The sequence below is a fragment of the Erpetoichthys calabaricus genome, chromosome 2 (genome assembly GCF_900747795.2).
Source record: "Erpetoichthys calabaricus chromosome 2, fErpCal1.3, whole genome shotgun sequence".
Lineage (NCBI taxonomy): Eukaryota > Metazoa > Chordata > Cladistia > Polypteriformes > Polypteridae > Erpetoichthys > Erpetoichthys calabaricus.
Window position 1 is genome coordinate 66314439 of NC_041395.2, and position 24197 is coordinate 66338635.

Below are 24197 nucleotides of genomic sequence, written 5' to 3' on the forward strand. Positions count from 1 at the left end.
GTTAGCTACTTATTTGCAGCTCCTTCCAGGCAGCTACTTATTCACACAGCTTGTGCAAACCAGTCACATATTCAACATCAGCCGAATAAGGAGCTAACTTCAGCCTTGGGAAATTTTAAGTATTAGTTGTTTTACAATTCTGGTATGTTAATTGCTTAAATTACCAAATTGCCTGTGGAAATCTGCAGAACTATAGTCTACCTGATCTTTGTTTGCTTTTTTTTTTTTTTCCCTTTTCCTCTTGTTCACTGGCTTGTAGTACAGGATTATAGTATAGCAGTAGAGTGTTGTACCGTGTTAGCCATAGATTGATACAGGAGAAAGTAGGGTGAAATGACACCTTTTATTGGCTAACTAAATAGATTACAAATGCAAGCTTTCAAGGCAGCTAAAGCCCCTGCATCAGGCAAGCTGTAACAAAGAAACTGAAAAATACTCTAGCTTATATTGGGGGTTATAGTATACAGAAAATACTGTATATATAGTATACTGTATAGAAAAGTCAGCATTTTCAGACTTTTTCCACATATAATAATGAATTTGTAATTACACCTCACAGTGCTGTGTTTATTGTTAAAATGTGGGCACCTAAAAATGTTACACAACTGTTATAACATTGTTATTACTTTCTTTTATTTGATTGTTTTGGGATGGAGTAAACACCTAAACACATCACTGTAGTGTTGTGCGTATGATCGCCTTAATCAAAACAATATTTCATTAACCGTTCTCACACGTAAAAAGTGAGATTTCGACTATTTCTATTAACTATTTCTATATAGAAAAACTACACATGGGGACATAAAGGTATCTGTAACATATTTTCAAAATATCTGCATATGTTTTTCACCTGCATTATTATCATTCTTTAATATTATTTATTGTATCAGTATGCTGCTGCTGAAGAATGTGAATTTCCCATTGGGATTAATAAAGTATCTATCTATCTATCAACATTATCCTAAAGGTGCCCATTGAGTTACCCCAGTACATCAGTAAAGTTTCTATTGCGCCTTAATTCATTGACTGGAGTCTCGTGCATAGCCCTGGTTTACCTTATAACGTAAGTACGCATTCATGGGAAAGAATGAATGTCTATTTTAAACTTATTTAGAAATTAAATTCAAGCACTTCGCTCTTACTGATAGCTGTTTGAAATTTCCCATATTATTCACACAAAGTTTAGCAAGTGAGGTACATGTAATGCACATAACATACAGAATTAAACACTGAAGATGATAATCGATTACTTGAAAAACATAGGTTTACATACTAAACAAAAACTCACCTGCTCCTCTTATGTGAACATTAACAGCGTGTAAGGAATAATTTAAATATTGTACAGGTAATTGACAGAAACATAAGCCAAATTTGACCGCTACAGTCACAACAAATACCACGTGAGACTAAACGTCCAACAAGCAAAGACTCAATTGGCTAGATTTTCTTCACTTCCTGTTCTGATTGGCCCAATGCTTCACAAACTGTAAACAGTTTCAACGAACATGGCGATCCCCGTACAGAGCATGACAGGGATAAGTAATGCTCGTTTGAATGTGGAAATGAACACAACAAGTTTTCAGAAAAAATCTAGGAGCAAACTCCTCTCCATCCCGGGGACCAGACCTTCTTTTCAAAATGGACAGCTTCTCGTGTCCACTGGAACCACATCTCTCGATTATGTGATAGGTTAGTTGCAGGTTTGCAGCAAACAATATTTATTGCATGAAGCCTTTATTCGACATTTCTTGTGGATTTTCTGTGAATTACTTTTCCGTTAATGCTAATAAAACGCCGGTTTCGTTGGCTTTGTTCTTTATTTGTTACAGACTGACATATCTCATACGTCTCATTTTGTAACTTACGCATTACATCCAAACTACACATTTATTGTTTGAATACTGACAAGGCGAGTAACATTTTGGGATATTGCTGTATGAGCCACTAACCTGAATTTATCCAGCAAAGTAGGTTAACCCGTTAAAACAACCTGTTTCTGTTCCGTTTCGCTATAGTAAGTTTACAAAGAAATTAACGTGGTTGTTAACGAGCAGGAGATTTAATTTGGCATTCTGCTTCATGCCACACTTTATGAAATGAATCCCGTCTCCCGCTGATGCACTTCTGGACCAGAATTGGACATCTCTAATTTAAATAGTGTATCACTTACTTGTAGTTGTTGATATAACATTGATTTCTGTTCAGTGTACTCTTTTTACATAAATAGATAACTGTTTAGAAACATGCGTGCCTGTCATTGAAATTGTATATATTAATTGTGAAACGGATTAATTTTCTTTTCACAACTAAAAGAAATACAGGCTAGTTGACTGGACACTCAAAGTTGGCATAATAAGTTTAACAAACAAGAGAAAACCCTTCAGTTTGTCAAAGTCGGTAGCGTTGTTAGTAACTTAAGTTGTTGCAATATGTCATTCAGGTACTTTTTACGAGTTCTGAAAATTTCTGCTTCAGCTACATAACTTTGTGGTTTCTTGAAGATACCCACAAACCTTTGTCTGTAGAATGCTTCCAAAATCACTTTTAAATGCATTTCCAGTTATTTCCACCAGTATTCCCGATTGCCTTATTCACTATTTACAGTACTGTAACTGAAAGAATTCTGATACTTCAGCATCATTAATAAATCTGAGAGTTTTGCAGACCTGGATTAGATCTCCAGGCATCCTTCTCTGCTAAGTATAAAGAAGGGTACTCAGTATTATAACCCCGCCACTCAACCCAGATAGCGCTTCTCCATTGCTCGAATTCCTGTAAGCTCAACGGTGTTATACCTTAACAAAATTAGAAACCTATCGACAGAAGTAATTAAAAATCAAATTTTACCTATCCTTGTTTTTGTTTTGTAAATAAATTATGTAAAAAACAATCAAGTTTTTCTCTTGCTTGTGGCGGGGCTATAACACGAGTACCAAAAAAGGTTAAATGTCAGTAACCGTGTACTGAAGTCTCCCCACGTACTTGGATGCGGTGTAGGCTGTCTGTGACTAAACCTACGCACTATCCTCCAGATGTGGTGTCACTATCGCATTATACAGTTTGGCATAACATCCCTTGATTTCTGTTAATTGTTTTTACAATATACCGTACATTTTATTTTCCTTTTCAGCTGGCTCTTTACATTACCTAGTCTATTGAAATGTGGTATCAATGTAAATTCCCAAGCCCTTTTTAGATTCTTCTTCCTGTAAAGTAAGCCAGCATTAGCTGTCTTGTATTTGAACTTAAAGTTTTCTTTCACCTACATGTAGCACTTTGCGGTTGACTGCATTAAACTTTTATTTCAAATATTTACCCAGATTTGAATATCGACAAGGTCTTTTTGAATTTTTGCAGCTGCTATCTGATTGTTTCAAATTTTTTTGTTGTCTGTGCGTTTACAAATTCAAAATCTACATCATTAATACAAATTAGAAAAAGTAATGGCCTAAATACAAATCCCTGATGGACTCAAGTGAAGACTTCATTCCATGTATAACCCATCCATCCGTTATCCAACCCGCTATATCCTAACTAAAGGGTAACGAGGGTCTGCTGGAGCCAATCCCAGCCAACACAGGGCGCAAGGCAGGAAACAAACCCCGGGCAGGGCGCTCCCATACACCCACACACCAAGCACACACTAGGGACAATTTAGAATCGCTAATGCACCTAACCTGAATGTCTTTGGACTGTGGGAGGAAACCAGAGCTCCATGTATAACCTTCTCTGCTTATCTCTTATACTCTTTATCCCTGGATGATTAATTTGTATGATGTGTATATACATCTTAAAGTACACCTCCAATCATGTCGAGCCATGCCAGCTTTGACATCTTAAAAGTTTACCACCACCAAGATGGCTTGATCAGCTCTAAAATTTTTTTCCACATTAAATCACCTACTACTATTACTTCTTTCTTTATACCCTCCTTTTTAGTGGAAGTGCAAAAACTGTTTTCGTTGTTTCTTTTTCAAGCATTGTCTTTCAGTAATGACACACTTTTTTTGCCAGTTGATTTTTTTTAAAGATCCTTTCTCCTTAACAGTGGCTGATTTTTAAAAGTAAATTATATAGCTCTGTTTTATTGACTTTAATAAAGTATTTCAAATGAATGATTAATTTCCTGTTAAAAAATGCATAAATCATTTTGTTAGAAATTACAATTAGTTCTTGGCTGTGAGGTTAGGGATCTGTGCTGGCAATCTGAAGGTTTCTAGTTCGAATCCTGTAAACACCAGAAGTGACTCTACTCCGTTGGGCCCTTGAGCAATGCCCTAAACCTACAATTGTTTTGTCCTGGGTATGACGTTAATCTGCAACCAGCCCTGCAAGCAGGTCCTCCAAATTACAGAAAAAATTTGGGGGTTGGTGGCAGGATTGGCACTCCCATCACCGTAAAAAAGCCTCTCACAATGTTCCAGTGTGGTGCTGAGGTGTCACTGTTGCACTCGGGTCCCAATCCAGGTGGTTTGTTGTGTGGTGGGTGTGACAGCATGCTATCAGTGCATGATCCCAACCACTCTCTCTTTATGTTTTCTTTTGTATTTAATATCCTTTGTGTTTTTAATAATACTATTAATTGGTTTCTACAGACCAAAATATATTTTTTTATGGACCCCTGTTTTCACAGTTTTGAATTTGTATTATATGTAGAACAGTTTTTCTAACTTAAATCACTAAAGTGGTGACAGAGCTATATTTTGGATGATTATTATGCAGCTAACATACTAACATTGTCCCATTATACCGTAGCGATTGCACATTCATTTACCAAAAAAGTACATCTAACATGCAATGTATAAATATGGAGCCTCATATGCGAGTCCAAGGCTAATTGGTTACTTCTTAGACTACATTAGAAAGATTTGTCATTTGAAATAAAATCAACTTTGCACATGTCACTGCTTATTTGCTTGTAGAATTATACAGAAAAAGTTCTAGGCTGTTTATGGAAAACACTTTTTTTCTATGTATTTTTAAATATAGATGTTTTAGTGTAATAATAATAATATTAGTAATTCAGAGTTCAGTGAGACCAGTAAAGGTTCAAAGCTTTTATTTAAAAAAATCATCTTCTGATATTCAAATTAAACATAACTTATTTTTCTTATTAGGCATAATTTGAAATGTCTGTAAATGGTTTACAGCTTTTCACATTCAAATTAACACTTGGGTTACTGCTTTAGAGCTGGAATTCAAAAAGTTATCTTTTTAAGATTACATTATACTGTGTATAAGAAAGTTTAGGTATTATATTTTCTTTCTCCTTAACATTAGGTGGTGGACTGGCTGTTGGTACACTGCTGCTTATTGGTAAGTAGTTTAATTTGTTTTATTATCTCAAATGTTATATTTACTCTTTATGTTAAAGAACCGTTTGATCATGCATCATTTTAGGTTGGCTTCTTCTCTTATTTTTTTTTTTTACAGCCTGACATCTAAGTAATGCCAAAAACAGGATTTTGGTGCATTATTTCTGTGATTATACAAAGGTTTGTCCTTGAAAAATAATTTTTTTCTCAGCATATGTATTGCAGTAAACTGAAAAGAAGTGACTCATATTGTGATTATTTATGTTTATCAGTGTGAAACATGCCTTCTTCGTGCAAAGGTTCATCAAGAAAATGACCAGTCATTTAGCTTTTGAGAGCTGACAATCAAATGAAAGTGAATGCAGTGATTACAGAATTTTTTCAAGTTCTATGTTTGCTCTAGTCAATTATTTTTCTCTGGTATCATTAGGTCATAATACATGAAGATTTTATTCTCAGTGTTAATTCCAGCTTGGAGTAGTAGTCAGGTGTGTCACACCAAGACTCTCCCTTAGTATGACCCGTCATAGTTTACAAACCATTAGACCTCTTAAGTATTTCCTTACACTGCCATTACTTCCACTAGTCCCCAAATGAGTTTCTTTGGTGAATTAAATACATTTTTTCGTGTTCACATTATGCTGGTTAATTAAATCATGTAATGGTGGATTCAGGTGTTATTTAGATGTTGTAATGTAGACCTCATGCAGGGTGGAACCCTATTTTGAGTGGGTAACAGTAGTTGGTCTTAGTGGAAAAGCTGTGTTCTGCATTTTTCAGATTAAAGGGACAGGATATTCAGAATATCGTAATGTTACGTTTAGTTCATTTCTTGAATAATAAAATTAGCCTGAACCAACTAATGAGGTAAAACGCTTTTTTTTGTAACTTTCCATCTTGAAGGTTCTTCTAGCCAGAGTAGTTTCTTGTGCACATTACATTTGAATAACACACTAGGCTTTAAATATTTTTTAAATAACTAGTTTGTTGTACTAATGCAATGGGATAACACTGAAATAAAGTATTTTATACAAAGTACAATAAAGTTTATTTTATTTACTCTAAATTAGCAAAATGTATACACTATTTTATCATTGGTTTTTGTTGAATACTTTCTTGCATGGTATGGTGGCACAGTGGAGTTTTAGTTTCCATTTTGAGCCCACAGATATGGTGCCTGTGGATTTTGAACATGTTTCCCACAGACAAGTAGGTTTTTCATCAGGTGCTTTGGTTTTACTTATACTCCCAAAAGACATACATAGTGCATTGAATCACCTTTCTGCTTTAGTCCTAGAGTATGTATTGGTGCCCTGTTCAAGACTGATTCCTGCTCTGAATCTGATACTGTTATGATAGACCCCATATGACTCTGAACTACTCTAGTGGCTCTCAATTATATAAATTGATGATTGAACAAAGTCAAGAGCAATCCAAATGACTGCATTATTTTACAAGTATATGTGAAGTAAAGGATGTTATTGGTAGTGCTGGGCGGTATGAACAAAATTCTATATCACGATATTTTTCAAAATGATACCGGTTTCACAATATTGGACGGTATTTTTTTCCCATGCATGAGTGGATGTTAACTATATTTTCCACTGCAATTACTGGCTAAGAATACCGTAACCTATTCCACTGTCATGATAATTGTACATTGTACAAAAAAACATTTTAATGTGCACACAAGTATTAATACAGGTTTCCATGGCCCCATAAAGTGATAGTTTTCAAGGGGGTGGCACTAATGAAGAGAAGGAATCACATTGCATGACAGATGCAGTCAAAATATAAAACCTTTTTACTGAACAAAGTTTGCAAACAACTTAAACTAAAATTTTGACAACATATTTTCAGCCATCCAAAGAGGCATTTAGACTTAGTAAAATATCCAGAGGTGCTTGTCAAAAGTTGTATTGCTCTGAACATGTCTTAGAAAAGGAATAAGTAGTAAATATTTTTTGTAAACCAACTACACTTTGTTAATGTTAACAATCTCTGTCCACTGACACGTTAAAGTGACTTTTTAAACAACTTTACCATCATTAAACTGCATAATATTTAAACTAATAAATAATAACAATAAAAGAAATAATAGTGCAACTTCCAGTAGTAATACTATTACTTCCAAGACTTCAAGCCCAGGTGCATTACAGTATTCACCAAATTAAAATAAAATAAAGCAAGTGCAACTTGGTGATGACATCTTTATCATCTGAACCATCATTAAGGCAAACTTCATTAATATGGACCTTGCATCAAGCTAAGCTATATATGTAAATAATAAAACTACAACTGGCATTTATAATGCTGTTTGTGGTATAGCCCTACGGAAGCATATTAGGGCCATGGTGAAGAAGAAAAAATACGGACACAGTGAAGAAAAAAAAAAAAAACTATATGTCGACAATAAAGTCGACATGTTGACTGTATTCTCGACATTTCCACTTTATTCTCATAGTATATTTTGTCATTAAAGTAGAATGTTGTAAACTAAACTTCATCCTAAAATCAATGTTTAATTTACTAGATTTTCTCAAACCCTGTCATAAGTTAATGTAGCACATTAAATGCTTTGTGTTAAGTGTTTCCCGAACCAGTTGTTAATTGTTACGTGCTTCTTAAACTGACTTCCTCTGCACTAAGAGGAGGCGCTGGCAGCAATCGCCGCATAGAATACATTCATTTCATGATATTCCTGCTCTCTGAAAATGTAGAATGCTTAGATAAATTTTCATGATGAAATGCATTAAAGCGGGTATTAAACATGCACGGTAGTGCTGCTCCCTCGCAGTAAGGGGTCCCCAGGTGTACGTTCAGTGTAGAGAAGTTTATGGCAGGTGTGATGAGGCTCCAAAAAACTGGATGTATGAATGAGTATGGCACAGGTTTAACTTAAATATTGTGTAAATATTGGGTTTGTGATCTGGTGGTCAGAGACATAAACACAGAATTCAATGGATGATGTTCTGAGCGGGCTTTCTTTATTGCATGCGTGCTGTCTCTGTCTGATGTAACAAACCCCCAGTTCCTATCCTTCCTTTTTCTTTCTCCACATAACCAATCACCACACGATTGTGAAATTAAAGCTAGTTATAAACTTAGACCATGGAGTGTTCAGAACTTTAAAAAAATCTTCGTTATACATGTTTAATTATGCCATCCATTCGGGGTTGCACCCATCCCAGCAAGCATTGTGTGCGAGGCAAGAACAAATCCTGAACAGGGCTCCAGCACATCGCAGGGTGAACACAAGCAATACATACACTAGCAAGGTCAATATAGCATAACAAAACCCCATATCCTACATGTCTTTGAAAAAAACTGAAGCATGCCGAGTAAACCCACCAGAAAAACATACAAATTCAAGGCAGGGAACACCCAGGAACCCCTTGCTGGGACGCAGCGGTGCACCCTCCACACCACCGTACCCCCACATGATTAATACATGCTTTAATGCATTTCATCATGAAAATGATATCAAGTATTTATTTTAGCATTCTAAATGTTTAGGGAGCAGGAATATCATGAAAGTAATGTATTTTGTGTGGTGATCACTGCCTGTGCCACCTTTTAGTGCAAGAGGAAGTCAGATTAAGAAGCACGTAGCGATTAGCATGGCTCGGGGAACACTTAACACAAAGCATTTAATGTGATACATAACTTATGATGGGGTTTGAGAAAATCTAGTAAATTAAATATTCATTTTAAGATGAAGTTTAGTTTACAATGTTCTACTTTAATGGCAAATTATGAGAATAAAGTCAACATGTTGACTTTAATCTCGACATAAATGGTGAGAATAAAGTAGAAATGTTGAGAATAAAGTCAACATGTCGACTTTATTCTCGTCATAAACGTCGAGATTAAAGTGGAAATGTCGAGAATAAATTCAATATGTCGTTCCACTATTACACAGTACCCAGGTATATTACACAGTATTGAAAAAAAAATAAAACAAGTACAACTTGGCTTGCAGTATTATCCAGTAGTATAGAAACAGTATTCACATATTTGAACATAATGGTCCACATCCAACCTTTTAAAACCAAAGTATCTCCATATAACAGACATGGCTCCTTTTTTCAGCAAAAGTTCTTATGTGTCATCATGTTCAACTCTATCGTCTGCTACAGCTTCAGTTTCAGAATGTTCTATGTCCATTTTCACCGTTCAATATCTCCACTAATGCATGTGCTCCGTTGCATGCATGTTTAGCAGTGCAGCAGTGAAAAAGGTCCCCCTTAAACATTATCCTGCTGCGCTACGTTCCGAACTTTGTTTAGGCTATTTAAACCGGTATTGCGGTATAAGAAAAATTCATATCTTAACAAAAATAAAAAATGTTTTTTGGTATGAACCGGTATACTGCCCAGCCCTAGTTATTGGTATTTCAGTATTTCAATTTTATGTTTCTGTTTATGGATGGCATTATAACACAATTTTGAGTGTTGAATCTAATCTCTCACATGTTCTCTGTACATTTTTCACATGGCTATGGCTTTTCCTTAGTCTTCCACTGTGGTAGAAATCGACCTGTTAATTAAAGAAAGTTTTTCTCTACCAGGACAAGTTTGATTAAATCTCTTTAAGTTAGTCATCTGGCAGGAGGAAGTCTGCCTTTACTCTCTTCCTTTGGGTGACCTATTCGAAAATCGCTAGCAAACTAATTGAACCACAATCTCCAATTCCTAATGTAACTACATTAAAACTAACCCTAACTCAAGACACAAAACACTCCTATTGTAACAGCTTGGGGTCGATCCCAACACCTTATCCTCAAAAGAATACGTTTTTTTCCCTCCTGTTACAGGTTCGATTTTTGCAAATTGGACCATCCCATGTTGGCTGCCAAAACTATCACAGAAATTGACATCTTAATTAAAGAAAGAAACTTTCCTATACCAGGCAGGGTTTTCCTCTGGTTTGGGTTTATATGCCGTTTTTATGCCTTACTTGTTTGTTTTTGGTTCCTTTGTAGCATTGGTGATTATGGTAGTTTCCTTTGGCCTTATGCATAACGCTGTGCATAGAATTCACACTAAAACATGGAGTATGGACAAAAGCTACATAAATCCCGGTCAGTGTGAACAGTAACGCACATGCATGCACCTGCTGCCACTCCCCAACTCCTCCCAGAATTACGCCTCTTTGAACATACAAATCAATATAAATAGCCCTTAACACTAGAATTACCAGAGCCTACGAAAAAACTCGTAGATCCGTCCCACCTTAAATCGCGTCTTAAATCCGTTTGCACCTCTCCGCCAGAGTCTTTTGTCATCTAAATGTGCTGATAAACACAAGCTACTAGCAGCCAGCTATTCCATCCCCCCACCGACTTAGAACAAACTTCTCCTAGCTCATGCCTTGCCTTGATTTGATTATCTGGGATTGAAGTGGAGTTTTAGAGTGGAAATAATATAGCGTTATTTCGAATACACGCATTTCATGTGTGTTCCGTTTCTATAGTAGTCTGTGCAAACACATTTTTAAAACAGAAATGTTTTTCATATTCTAATAGTAAATGACAAAATGTAGGCATAAACTATATAACGTATGAAGCCTGAAGTCCATATATCAAAGAAACACTTTCACAAAAGGTACAAATAAGAGAACACGTGCGCTTTTATTCAAAAATATAACTGCACAAAAAAAAAAAGCAGCGTTAGCATGCCACATTGACACTCTTACTACAACCGCCGTGGTGGCGTAATGGTATCAGTTCCTGACTGGGAATCAGAGGGTGGCGAGTTCGATCCCGCATGGCTCCACTTCGAGAAGTGAACTGCTCTTATTCTTAAATAACAACATAAATTTGATTTCAGTCTGTAACAGCCGGTGTAACTTATGATACTGGTAAAGGTTAGCTTTTTTTTTTTTTTTTTTTTTAATTCACTTTTCATTCTCACAGTCGCATTCAGAATCAATCCATACAACCCCATCTGACACAGCTGTTTTCACATAAATAAAAGTGCACTTTTATTCAAGACTATAACCAAAGAATAAAGAAAGCAAGTTACAGTTGGTGGTTGATACGACAGCTTGCGTGGTGCAATGCTAAGAACTGCTGATTTCCGATCCGTGCTATATAAAATCATCACATTCAAATATTAACAGTTCCCACACACCCAAGGTCCGCCATTCCTACATTTACGACATGTGTACTTGTTGCAGTGTACACACCTCTCTGTGCTATGGTTCCTATTACAGTGAATGAGCACCTGACACTGTACTTTCTTCCCTGGGGGAAGCTGAGGTCTTAGAACGGAAGTTTGTTGATGCTGTATCATCTTTTCTTTTTCTATCGCCTTTTCCTGTAAGAAGCGACGACGAAGTTCCTCTGCAAGGTGAGCCATGAACACTCTTCTTTTCTCAGTGGACCCCGTGCATGCCTTATACAGTACGTGTGCGTTCATCGCTGCTAGATCAAGGATGTTGTAGAACACAGCAACCGGCCACCTGCGTGTTCCTGTTCGCACTGAATAAGCACGCGCCTTCTGGTCCATGATGTCAACACCACACTGGGGAAAAAAGAAAGACAAATATATGTGACATTTTGAAGAAATCATTTTATCACCAGAATAGCACCAGAATACTTCGTCACACTAATATTTTTTTCATTAGCATACCTTCATGTGGTTGTAGTCTGTGACCGTGTTTGGTTTTTTTTTTTATCTTGCCCAATCTCCACATCATGGTGCATTGTGCTGAGAATGCAGACAGACTTCTTCTTTTTGGGCACATACACTGTCAGCATGGCACTGGGAGATCTAAACACCAGCGTGGAGAATTGTTCGTGTACTGAACTGACTTTAGCTGCAGGTGGAAGTTCCCGTCGCACTTTATTCATGGTGCCAAGCAGAGTTGTATTGCGGTGCAGCAGTCTATTATCCAGCGAAAGTGACGTGAAGAAGTTGTCTGTTGTTACGGTTCTGCCTTTGTCCAGAAATGGCTCCATAAGCTTTATGACCACAGACTCGGAAAGTCTTTCTCCCGTGGGACGACTGGGATCTTTTCCTAAATAAGGAGTGGCATTGCACATGTACTTTGTCTCCAAATCTGCCGCAATCCAAAACTTGATGCCAAATTTGTCAGGCTTGCACGCAATGTACTGTAAGAAAGGACAACGGACCTTGGTTGGAAACAGTTGCTCATCAACTGTAATATGCTGTCCTGGGTTGTAACTCAGAACACAGTTCTCAACAAAACGTTGCCAGATGTCCGAAATCGCAGCTGCACGGGTGTCTTTGTTGTCAAAGCGCAAATGCCACATGATAGTCTGATATCGGTGCCGGGGCATCGTATCTTTGATTGCCGGTACAACAAATAGTTCTGACCAGGCATCAGCCACAGCACCAACTGTAGTCATCGCTGCTCTTGTCAAAAGAATGGAGATAAATGCCATCAGTTCAGAGAGGGAGAGGCTCCAGCTGGGGTCTGCTCTGTGACCTTCGTGGACTGTGCAATCTCTGATTGTCAACAACATACCTATGTCGATCAAACACAAGAAGCTCTGCAGTCGACTGGTTACTTTACGCTGTAGGAAGATAAGTAAATAAATAAAGGTAAATACGTAAACAACATTCGATGCATCTTTTATATAAGTAACATAAAAATGTTTTTCATATACAGACCATCAAAAAACATTATTGAAATCAGGACTTAGCACGATACCTTGGCGAGCTCTGTAGGTCCGGCTGCTTCGCTGAAGGACATATGTGTGACAGATCGACTGGCAGGACGACGCCCAACTTCTTGCTGTATCCAAATGGTGCCATCTTTTGCCTTTATGCCTGGTGCAGCTGTGCTGTTCTTATGTTGGACTGGACGTTTCTTGCGGGGAGGGCTTCTGTTCTCTTTGTCTGATATAGAATCCTCATCTGGGCTCTCCTCTGTGTCTGTCTCATCGTCTTCCTCGATATCGAAAATAAGTTCCTCGCCACCGTCTGAGTCGCAATCGTCCATTTCTTGCAGCAGAGCCAAAGCCTCCGAAGGGGACAACCTCCTCTTTAGTGACAGAGCTGTGGCCATTGCGGTGTCTGTTTGCTCAAAATAATAATCAAGCACAACTGATTCACCTATGTTTGTGTGTCAGGTTTTATCTCGCCACATCTGAGAATTCCTTGCAATTTGCAGCTCCATTCATTATCTCAAAACACCACGCAACATCAAAGTAATTCCCAGTTATGTCCACCACTCACACCCACGCCCATAACCATACAGAAGTGATTCATTCAAGTTTATGTGTCAGCTTTTTATTCCGCCACATCTGAGAGTTCCCTGTAATTTGCAGCTCTATTCAGTATCTCAAAACACCATGCACATTCACAGTAATTCCCAGTTATGTCCACCACTCACACCCACGCCCACATTCCACATCAGAGAATTTCCACTTCCAGCATAAATTCACACCTGATCTGACGCTGTTCGTTTTCAAATAATATTGCATTAGTGCGATGAAGTTTTCACATATATTGTCTCTTTCAGGTGTGTAATAGAAACCACAGCATAGAGAGAAGTGTGTACATTGCTTCTTACAGGAAAAGACGATGGAAAAAGTGCATTGGTACGAGAATGCAGTCACGAGTATACTGCAGAGCTATAGCGCGTCTTTATGTGAAAACAGCATAAATAATGTGAAATCATTCTCTCCTCTGCATGTCCTGGAGTACAAAAGAAACAGCCTACAGCAAAATGTGGGGACTGGAAGGAACACTCAATAACACTGAATAAAAAGAAAATCAAGTGACGGTGAGATACGAAGAAGGCAGCTTCGCCAGCGATTGTGTGTCAGAACCCTTTTGGGGGAGGTGGGGGTGGTAGTATGCATCGTGGTACACTGCAGAGCTATAGCGCGTCTTTATGTGAAAACAGCTGTGTCAGATGGGGTTGTATGGATTGATTCTGAATGCGACTGCGAGAATGAAAAGTGAATTAAAAAAAAAAAAAAAAAAAGCTAACCTTTACCAGTATCATAAGTTACACCGGCTGTTACAGACTGAAATCAAATTTATGTTGTTATTCTAAAATTGTAAGAATAAGAGCAGTTTACTTCTCGAAGTGGAGCCATGCGGGATCGAACTCGCCACCCTCTGATTCCCAGTCAGGAACTGATACCATTACGCCACCGCGGCGGTTGTAGTAAGAGTGTCAATGTGGCATGCTAACACGGCTTTTTTTTTTTGTGCAGTTATGTTTTTGAATAAAAGCGCATGTGTTCTCTTATTTGTACCTTTTGTGAAAGTGTTTCTTTGATATATGGACTTCAGGCTTCATACGTTATACAGTAATCCCTCCTCCATCGCGGGGGTTGCGTTCCAGAGCCACCCGCGAAATAAGAAAATCCGCGAAGTATATTTATATTGTCATGCTTGGGTCACAGATTTGCGCAGAAACACAGGAGGTTGTAGAGAGACAGGAACGTTATTCAAACACTGCAAACAAACATTTGTCTCTTTTTCAAAAGTTTAAACTGTGCTCCATGACAAGACAGAGATGACAGTTCTGTCTCACAATTAAAAGAATGCAAACATATCTTCCTCTTCAAAGGAGTGTGTGTCAGGAGCAGATCATGTCACAGAGATAGAGAAAAGCAAACAAAATGTTTGGCTTTTAAGTATGTGAAGCACCGTGGCACAAAGCTGTTGAAGGCGGCAGCTCACACCCCCTCCGTCAGGAGCAGACAAAGAGAGAGATAGAGAGACAGAGAGACAGAGTTTGTTTTTCAAGCAAAAATCAATACGTGCCCTTCGAGCTTTTAAGTATGCGAAGCACCGACATGCTGCACAAAAGATAGCAATGTGAAGATAATCTTTCAGCATTTTTAGACGAGCGTCTGTATCGTCTAGGTGTGCGAACAGCCCCCCTGCTCAATCCCCATAAGTCAGGATCACAGAAAGTCAGCGCAAGAGAGAGAGAAAAGTAAGCAATCTAGCTTCTCAGCCATCTGCCAATAGCGTCCCTTGTATGAAATCAACTGGGCAAACCAACTGAGGAAGCATGTACCAGAAATTAAAAGACCCATTGTCCGCAGAAACCCGCGAAGCAGCGAAAAATCCGCGATATATATTTAAATATGCTTACATATAAAATCCGCGATGGAGTGAAGCCGCGAAAGGCGAAGCGCGATATAGCGAGGGATTACTGTATAGTTTATGCCTACATTTTGTCATTTACTATTAGAATATGAAAAACGTTTCTGTTTTAAAAATGTGTTTGCACAGACTACTATAGAAATGGAACACACATGAAATGCGTGTATTCGAAATAACGCTATATTATTTCCACTCTAAAACTCCACTTCAATCCCAGATAATCAAATCAAGGCAAGGCATGAGCTAGGAGAAGTTCGTTCTAAGTCGGTGGGGGGATAGAATAGCTGGCTGCTAGTAGCTTGTGTTTATCAGCACATTTAGATGACAAAAGACTCTGGCAGAGAGGTGCAAACGGATTTAAGACGCGATTTAAGGTGGGACGGATCTACGAGTTTTTTTGTAGGCTCTGGTAATTCTAGTGTTAAGCACTGTTTATACATGAGGCCCCTTATGTTTAGGCATCTTATACTGTGTTTTGTAGGTAGTTCCCCGTGAGGCTGGGACACCTGCACTTTGCTGTAAGAAACTACCCTCAGCCTTATACAAACAGGGGCAACCCATAGTCCTTTGTGGTTAATTCAAACGCAAGTGGTAATTGATGAATGATGCTTGTGTATTTTGGTATTTGATTCTGGATTTTTTGATCAGAGTTGTGTTTTTTGACTTGTTTGCAGATTTTTCATTTGGGCCACGTTCGCTTGGATTGCCTGCGTTCTCAGGCAGCTACTTTTTGCTTTTTGTGCTCCACGGAGTGTATTTTTTGTTCTGAGCTTTTTGAATAATAAATTGTTTTATTTATAAAGTGTCTGTGTTTTTGCCTATGTTACTTTTGGTATTTTCCCCCTCTTGGTGGCATATATTTTTGGAAATTTTCAGGACTTTGTGCTTGGGACCTGTCAAGTTTAGTTAACACTGACTCATTTGGTTGGATATTATATATTAATTTTATGTCATGTCTTGCTTAACAAAAGAATCCCTGAAGCCTATGAAAAAACTCATAATCCTGGGCCACATAAATTTCCTCACACCTCCTCATCAGTGTCTTTTGTTTTGCAAATGTGTCGATCAGCACCGGCAGCCTGCTTTCCCACCCCCCCACAGACTCGGCTTTAGTTGTACACAAAGTTCTCCCAGCTCAAGTCTATTTATCTGGGTGTGAGGTGTCTTGAATTGTATCGGGTAAATAATATATTGTTATTTGGAACACATACATTTCATGTGTGTTCCATGTGTGCAATGATCTGTGTAAATGTTGAATGACAGGAAATATGAGTCAAGTAATGTTGAACACATAACTAAAACAGAAATTTTTTTCATGTTGTACTAATAATTGGCAAAATGCTGATGTGAAGTGCATAATGTGTGAAGACTGAAGTCCAAATATCAAATAAACAGTTTCACAAAAGGCACACATATAACAAAACAAGTGCTCTTTTTTCTAGAATTTAACCAAAGTAAAAGAAATTGGGATAGGGTATGGCACAAATGTCTGCCTGGCTGGTGCAGAGGTAAAAACGAATTTCTCCAAGTCGAGTAGTTGAGGGTTTGATCCCAAGGCCTTTACGCATTAACTGTTTTAAGTAGTGAGCGGCTATTATTATTACTATTATAGAATAACAACATACATTTGATCTATATGAGTCTGTAACAGCTGGTGTAAATTTAGGGTTTTGTTTTATTATTCACTTTTATTCTCTTAGTCACGTTTGCACTGTGCCCAATCTGATACTGCTGTTTTCAATTAAAGACGTGCTATAATAGAGGTGAAATCAGATGAGGATGAGGGTTCTACATCAGAGAAAGTGAACAGAAGCCCTCCCCACAAGAAATGTCCACTCACACATTTTTTTTTTTTTTTTTAAAGCAGTTGTTTTTGAAATGTTAAGACTATGATGTATTTTTGTGTTTCCTTGTTATCAGGAGTTTAGTTTATCATCCTAATTCTTTTATAATCTTTTCATATTAGGGGTAATCAGTGTTTTCTTAAGTTACCTTTCTAATATTTTATACTAGCAAGAAATGGTGGTATAATTTACAAAATAAAAATAAATTAACCAAAATTTATGATGCGAGACATAATCACTTTTGTTTTATCTGAATTCAGGGGAAATTTTTGAACACGTCACTTTAGTGTAAAGGAAGAAATTTTGTTTCTAGCTATGTGCTGTATGCATTTTTTCATGGACACTTAGTGAGACTTTCACTGCTTAAATAAGAACGTTGTCACTTTACTTTAAAGGAAGAAATTTTGTTTCTAGCTATGTGCTGCTTGCATTTTTTCATGGACACTTAGTGAGACTTTCACTGCTTAAATAAAAACTTTTTTATTCATAGGAACACTTATGAATTTTAAAAAATCACGTTTTAAAGCAAACATGTGTTCAAAGATCTTATGAGTTCAAAACAGTCTTTTGTTATATTCTTTTTATTACTACAGTTAAATCAATGTGTAAAAAATTGTAGCTCTTTACTTCCTCATTCCTCTGGCAATAAACTGTTTTGGCGTTTGGAAAGTATCCTCTTTAGAGTTTTAACAGCCTGTATAATAGGTAATAATGAACTCCAGAAGTGCATGTAAAAGATGGTATTGCTTAGCCATGTGTGGATAGTTAATTGCAAAATTATTGTTTACTGATTATTATATTGAGTTATCCTTCAGGATTTAGTAGGGAATTTCAGTTAGATTAGCCCTGTTTTCAGACCATTAGGTCTATTATTTGCTCAGTAGTAAGCATTTAATAACGTAATTTGTTTCTGGTTGCACAGAATGAGAACAGCAGGTGATACATTTGAGTGTCCTTGGGGCAGGAATATGTGTTAAAGCAGTTCTTGGTTTCAGTTCATTTTCATTGATTAGGGACTCCTAAGGATTTTACTATAATGCTCACCCTTCCATACTATGAATCTTAAGATGGATAATTTAATCAAGTAATAGTGGAAACAGATAACGGTGGGCTGTTTGTTTTGTTATGACATTGTGTATATGAGGTAGTCTTTATTTAATTTATTTTACAAGTCTTTTCCCCTTTCCCTAAAGGGCTTTGTTATTTACTTAATTTTATTTAATCAGTTAGAAAACAAGATTAAAGATCCTAATAACAGTAATGACATGAAGAAAAGGTTTGGTAGTGTCTTCTATCCATTAGAAAGAAGTAGTGGCACTTGATTCTACCAGGAACCATAGTTAAATTCTGTTTTAATTCAGTCTTTTTGTATAGCTCTATTCACTGAGTGCAGGCATAAATCACAAAACAAGTTCATAGCTAAATGCATTTATAAACTTTACAAATTTATTACATAATAAATATGAATCTAAGGCACAGATTTCTTTAAACACAATATTAAAAAGCAGTTCAAAACTGATTTAACATTTACTAAATATATCCTTGCCATATCTGGCCATTAACATAGTTTATCTATGGCTAGATGACACAGAGGAGAGAAAAACAGCAGGATCTCTGGAGAAAATAAACCTCTTTTGGCTTTGCGGTCAACTAGAAGGAAAATTCAGAAGATAACGTCACATGCAGCCACTGTCCTGAAAATGTAGGCCACCTGGGCATTTTACAATATAAGTCTGTATTAGGCCATCTGACAGGATGACAAAATCTTTACTCCATTGATTCCAAGGTTTCTCGTATCTCAAAGGTCTTTCCATGGGAAGGGCAAAAAAACAACTTGTAAGTAGACCAGTAGCACCAGGTGCCACAGCAGGACACCAAGAAGAGAAAGAGACTACAGCTGAGTTATTTACCATTCATAATTATTATATTATATTTTTTCCAAAGGATTATCAAATAGAGATGCAATATGCACAGTTAATCAGCAGCTCTAATCAGGATATGTTAGACTAAAGTAATGACTCTTCAGCCTTAATTTAAAAGCAGAGACTGAAAGAGGCATCTCTTACATACAGATGCAGCCAAGTATCTTTGGGTCTCCTTCCTGTACCGCACTGAGGGTAATTGCACCATTTCAGAAACATGATTGCACTAGCTTGAAAATACATCTGGTGGAGCAGTGTAGGTTTAAATGGTGTGTTACCAGTAAAACACTTCTGTTTATACCCCTGTCAAGGCTCACTAGCATTTTTTTTCGTCATTTTTGGAATTTAAGTTGAACACCATTTAGACATTTATTGGTTTTAAACTGTTATTATTCAGTAGCATGTGAATGTGATGTGTGCTTTTCAGGCTTACATCTTCACAGAGAATATTCAATTTAAATTTCTTTTGTAGAAATTGTAAACAGTAATAATAATGCATTTTATTTAATTGTACATTTCATGCCATTCAATGACACATTACAAGATTAAGCAATAAATGGTACAAAAAATAAATTGTTGTTTTTGTTGTTGTTTTGTGAGAAGATCCCAAGCTCCTAATCTTTTTGCACCTTGGCTTCAGAGCACTAGGCTGATTTATTGAATAGAGATGATCCCTTTCTGTATTTCAATCTGTTCATTAACACATTAACATGGTGACAGCATGTATGCAGTGCAACACTCTGCATTTCCCCTGTTTTTGTGAATTAGTAGTAATATTGTTGCTATTTTCATGTATTTTTCCCCGATGCAGTCATGCAAATCTTCGGCTCCTCACTCCACCCTGACACACCTGGATAGTAACAACTCCTGTGTCAAGATGTTATTTGTTGATTTTAGCTCTGCGTTTAACACTATCATCCCTCCAATCTGGTAATTAAACTCTGCAACCTCTACATCAGCACCTCTCTTTGTAATTGGACACTTGTCTTTCTAACCAACAGACCCCAGTCTGTCAGGTTAAACAACCACACAACCTGATCCTGAATACTGGCATTCCCAGGACTGTGTACTCTGCTCACTCCTCTACTCCCTCTTCACCCATGACTATGTCCTTTTATATGGTTCGAAATCTATCATAAAGTTCACAGATGACACCACAGTAATAGGACTGATCAGTAAAAACAACAAATCAATCTGCAGAGAGGAGGTCCAACACCAGGCAACAATCTTGCCCTCAGCACCCAGAAGAACAAAGAGCTCATTGTGAATTACCAGAAAACTAGGCAGCAGACACACTCCCATCCATATAAATGACACTGAGGTGGAATGTGTTTCCAGCTTGAAATTCCTGGGTGTTCACATCTCTGAGGACCTTTCTTGGACAATTAACACTTCCAGTCTGGTTAAAAAAGTGCAACAGTGACTTTACTTTCTTGCAGAGACTAACGAAAGCATGACTATCTTCTAAGATTCTGTTGAACTTTTACCACTGCACTGTCAAGAGTATATTGGCTAACTGCATTACAGTGTGGTGTGGCAGGAGCTCCTTAGCTGACAGGAAGACACTGCAACAGGTAGTGAAAACTGCCCAGCACATCATCGGCACCAACCATGAACTGTATACCCTCCTTCCATCAGGGAGCCTCTACAAGAGCCTTTGGTCCTGCACCATTTCGGCACAGAAACAGTTTCTTTCATAACACCATCACTTTTCTGAATTCTTAACCCTTACTACTCTATAGTTGAGCTTTGTAAATATCAATAACTTCTGACTATACTCTGTTTTTGCCTGTTTACATATATCTATTCTGTACATAAAAATATTTCATATCTATATTTATTCATTTCATGTATCTGTAATTATTTATCATTATTCTTATGTATATACTCTTCCTTGTATATACTACTACCTGTAAATTCAAATATTATATAGATTACCATACTGCCGTATTACCTTACTGTCTATTGCACTTTAATATAATATTTGGACGCACTCTCTATTGCACCTTACTCTACTCTTTGCACATTCTGGTTTGATGTTAAACTGCGTTTCATTGTATCTGTACAATGACAATAAAGTTGAATCTAATCTAATCTAATTTAGTCCCTTTTTTGTATTTCATTTGATTCATTAATGAAGTGACAACATGTTAGATATAAGTGAGTGAGCTCAACAGAGGTGATCCAGCAGCACACACTGCAGCCAATTTCCAGTTTGCAATGAGCAGCAGATTTTCTTTACATTTATTGTAAAGTTTAAAAGCCTGAAGTTAAAACCCTGTAGTTAACAAAATCTTTACTTGGAACACCTTATGGATAGCAGAACCCGAGGGGGGGGGGGGGGAGTTATTTACCTTTTCTTGAGAACAGCTTACTTGTCTCTTCCATTTGTTTGTTTTTTCTTCTTTGAGGTACTCCACATGGTCTTCCGTTGTACAGCTGTTCATTTGCTTATAACCTGTGGTGGTCTTTATAACAACCTATACCTCCCCGATATTCTTTTGCTGCAGCTTATGCTGTACCTTCTTCCTGCAGAACTCCGTAGCCTCTCTTTGTTTAACCTTAAGATCCTTCTGTACACTCCTAATCTCCACCTGGTCCTTCTTTTTGAATGCTGTCTTCTCCTTGTTAAGAAAGTCTTTAACATCATTGGTAACCCAGGGCTTATTATTAGTAAAGCAGCGTACAGTTTTAACAGGAACAACAGTGTCCAAACAGAAGTTCAGATAGTCAGTCACCTAGTTTGTAATCTTCTCAATATCCTCTCCATATGGTTCCTACAGAACACTCCAGTCAGTAGACTCAAAACAGTCTCTAAGAGCATTTTCAGCTTTATGAGACCATATCCTGAAGCAGTTTGTAGTTGTCTTTGAACTAGAGGCTTGTATTGAGGGTGTGTGTAAACAAGATTATGGTCAGATTTACCCAGTGGGGGGAGGGGAGTGGCTAGGTAAGCCTCCCTCACATTCACATAAAAAGGTCAATTGTCCTGTTCTTTCTGGTGGGACAATCAACATAATGTTAGAAAGAAATCAGGGTCCAGTCGAGGATAGTCTGATTGAAGTTGCCAGAAATGGCACTGAAAAGCTCTGGGTGTTGCGTCTGCAGTCTCACGATGGTTTTGAGTATGATGTCACATGCCGTCCCTGTGTCCATCAATGGACGAATGTAAATAACACCTACAATTGCGTGACAAAACTCCCTGGCATGTAGTAAGAATTTACACCCACCGTTACCAGTGCAGTGTCCCGACACCAGATTGTTTCCTTAACTGTTAAAGGTTACTCCATATGATGTTAATAAACAGTGCAAGCCCCCCACTTTGCATTTGCCACAACGTTTAGTATCCCTGTCGGCTCTTACAGTTGTGAACCCTGGAATGTCCATGCTTGTATCAGGAGCAGGTTGTCGGTTAGCCATGTTTTCGTCAGAAACCAATAAACTGCACTCATAATAGACCCGATGGTTTTTAACTACATAGTGCTTGTAGCTTGTTCGTCTTGTTGACCAACGAGTTTACATTCCCCATTACCACCGATGGTATAGATGGTTTATATTTCCTGCATTTGTTCGTTGTATCGATAGATATTTGGGTTTGGGTTTTTAACTCATTGACAGCAACATGTAAATTAAATGGTTTCTTTTTTTTTGGTTATATTCTTGAATAAATGTGCACTAGTTATACCTTTTCTGAAAGTGTTTATTTGATTTTTGGACTTCAGTCTTCACACATTATACACTTCACGTCAGCATTTTGTCATTATTACTATAACATGAAAAAAGTTTTTGTTTTAGTTTTGTGTTTTAACATTTCTTGCCTTGCATTTCCTTTCATTCTACATTTACCCAGATCGTTGTAGACATGGAACGCACATGAAATGTGTGTATTTCAAATAACAATATATTATTTACCCTGTACAATTTAAGGCATCTCACACCTAGATAAACAGACTTGAGCTGGGAGAACTTTGTGATTGACTTCAGCTGAGTCGGTGCGGGAATGAGATAGCAGGCTTATCGACACATTTGCAAAACAAAGATGCTGATGAGGCGGTGCAAAGGAATTTAAGATGGCCCAGCATTACGACTTTTTTCGTATGTTTCAGGGATTCTGATGTTAAACCTGCCATTCCAGTGCTTAATCCAATAAAGAGTCCGAGGTCATGAGAAAAGTGCCAGATGTGGTGAGGGCAAGATGTGAAGGTGTTTAATGCAAAACAGCACTTTGACAATTTCAGAAAGATAATGCAGAGATTTGATCAATTAAAAAAAATTAAAATTGAACTGTGCCTCCTATGCTACTCCAGTATAGGGATTATTATTATTGTTTTTGTAGGATTGTTGTTTATGTTGTCATTTGTGCCCTCTTTCCCACCAGTGTTCTATAAGTTGGTGCTCATGAAAGTGTGAGTGTTTGTGAAACTCCCATACTGCCAAAAAAATGTTTTATTAAGGGAGAGAAGACTTTGGAAACAGTGATAAATTACCTGCACAAAGCAAAATTTCAAAATGCATTCAGTTTGAAATTATTAGTTGTTGTTACTAATCATATTTTGCTTCTTCATATTAGAAATGTTATAATTCTGTTTCATTGGCCTTTAAATTGTATTGACTTTGTTATTGTTGATTTTGTTTGTACTAAATACTGTTTCACTTTAAGGCCAAAAACCAATGTAGTCCTCATGATATTCGCTGTTATATTTATGTAAAATGCTTATTTCTATATAATACTGATTTTAAGAAAAATACAGTTCCCTCATGCTAGGGTCAAACCCTAACTTTTTAAACACAAGCTAACCATTTTTACCACTATTCAGCAACAGTAGTACTCAGCTTCTCATTGAAAAATTAGCAATTGAATGAGTCAAATGCATGGAAATGTTTTCAAAGAAACTAGATTGTAGTAATACTTTTAGTTGAAACAGTGTGGACACATACAGTATGCAATATTGATATCACTCAGTGTTGCTCCTGATAATTCCTGATATGAAACATTCCTAATACAAAACATATCAT

At 37.3% G+C, this 24197-nt stretch overlaps 1 protein-coding gene and 1 long non-coding RNA gene across 2 annotated transcripts in view; one reads left to right on the plus strand and one right to left on the minus strand.

The window, feature by feature from the left end:
- The first annotated feature begins 1465 nt into the window (after positions 1 to 1465).
- Positions 1466 to 24197, plus strand: part of elp4 (elongator acetyltransferase complex subunit 4) — a 367688-nt gene continuing 344956 nt past the window's right edge. Inside the window, exons 1-2 of the mRNA XM_028793869.2 lie at positions 1466 to 1689; positions 5281 to 5316. Of these exons, the coding sequence (XP_028649702.1) occupies positions 1506 to 1689; positions 5281 to 5316 (220 nt within the window). The 5' untranslated portion in view covers positions 1466 to 1505. The remainder of the gene's footprint in view (positions 1690 to 5280; positions 5317 to 24197) is intronic.
- Positions 14131 to 24197, minus strand: part of LOC127526710 (uncharacterized) — a 42054-nt gene continuing 31987 nt past the window's right edge. Inside the window, exon 2 of the long non-coding RNA XR_007934142.1 lies at positions 14131 to 14277. This is a non-coding gene — a long non-coding RNA (uncharacterized LOC127526710). The remainder of the gene's footprint in view (positions 14278 to 24197) is intronic.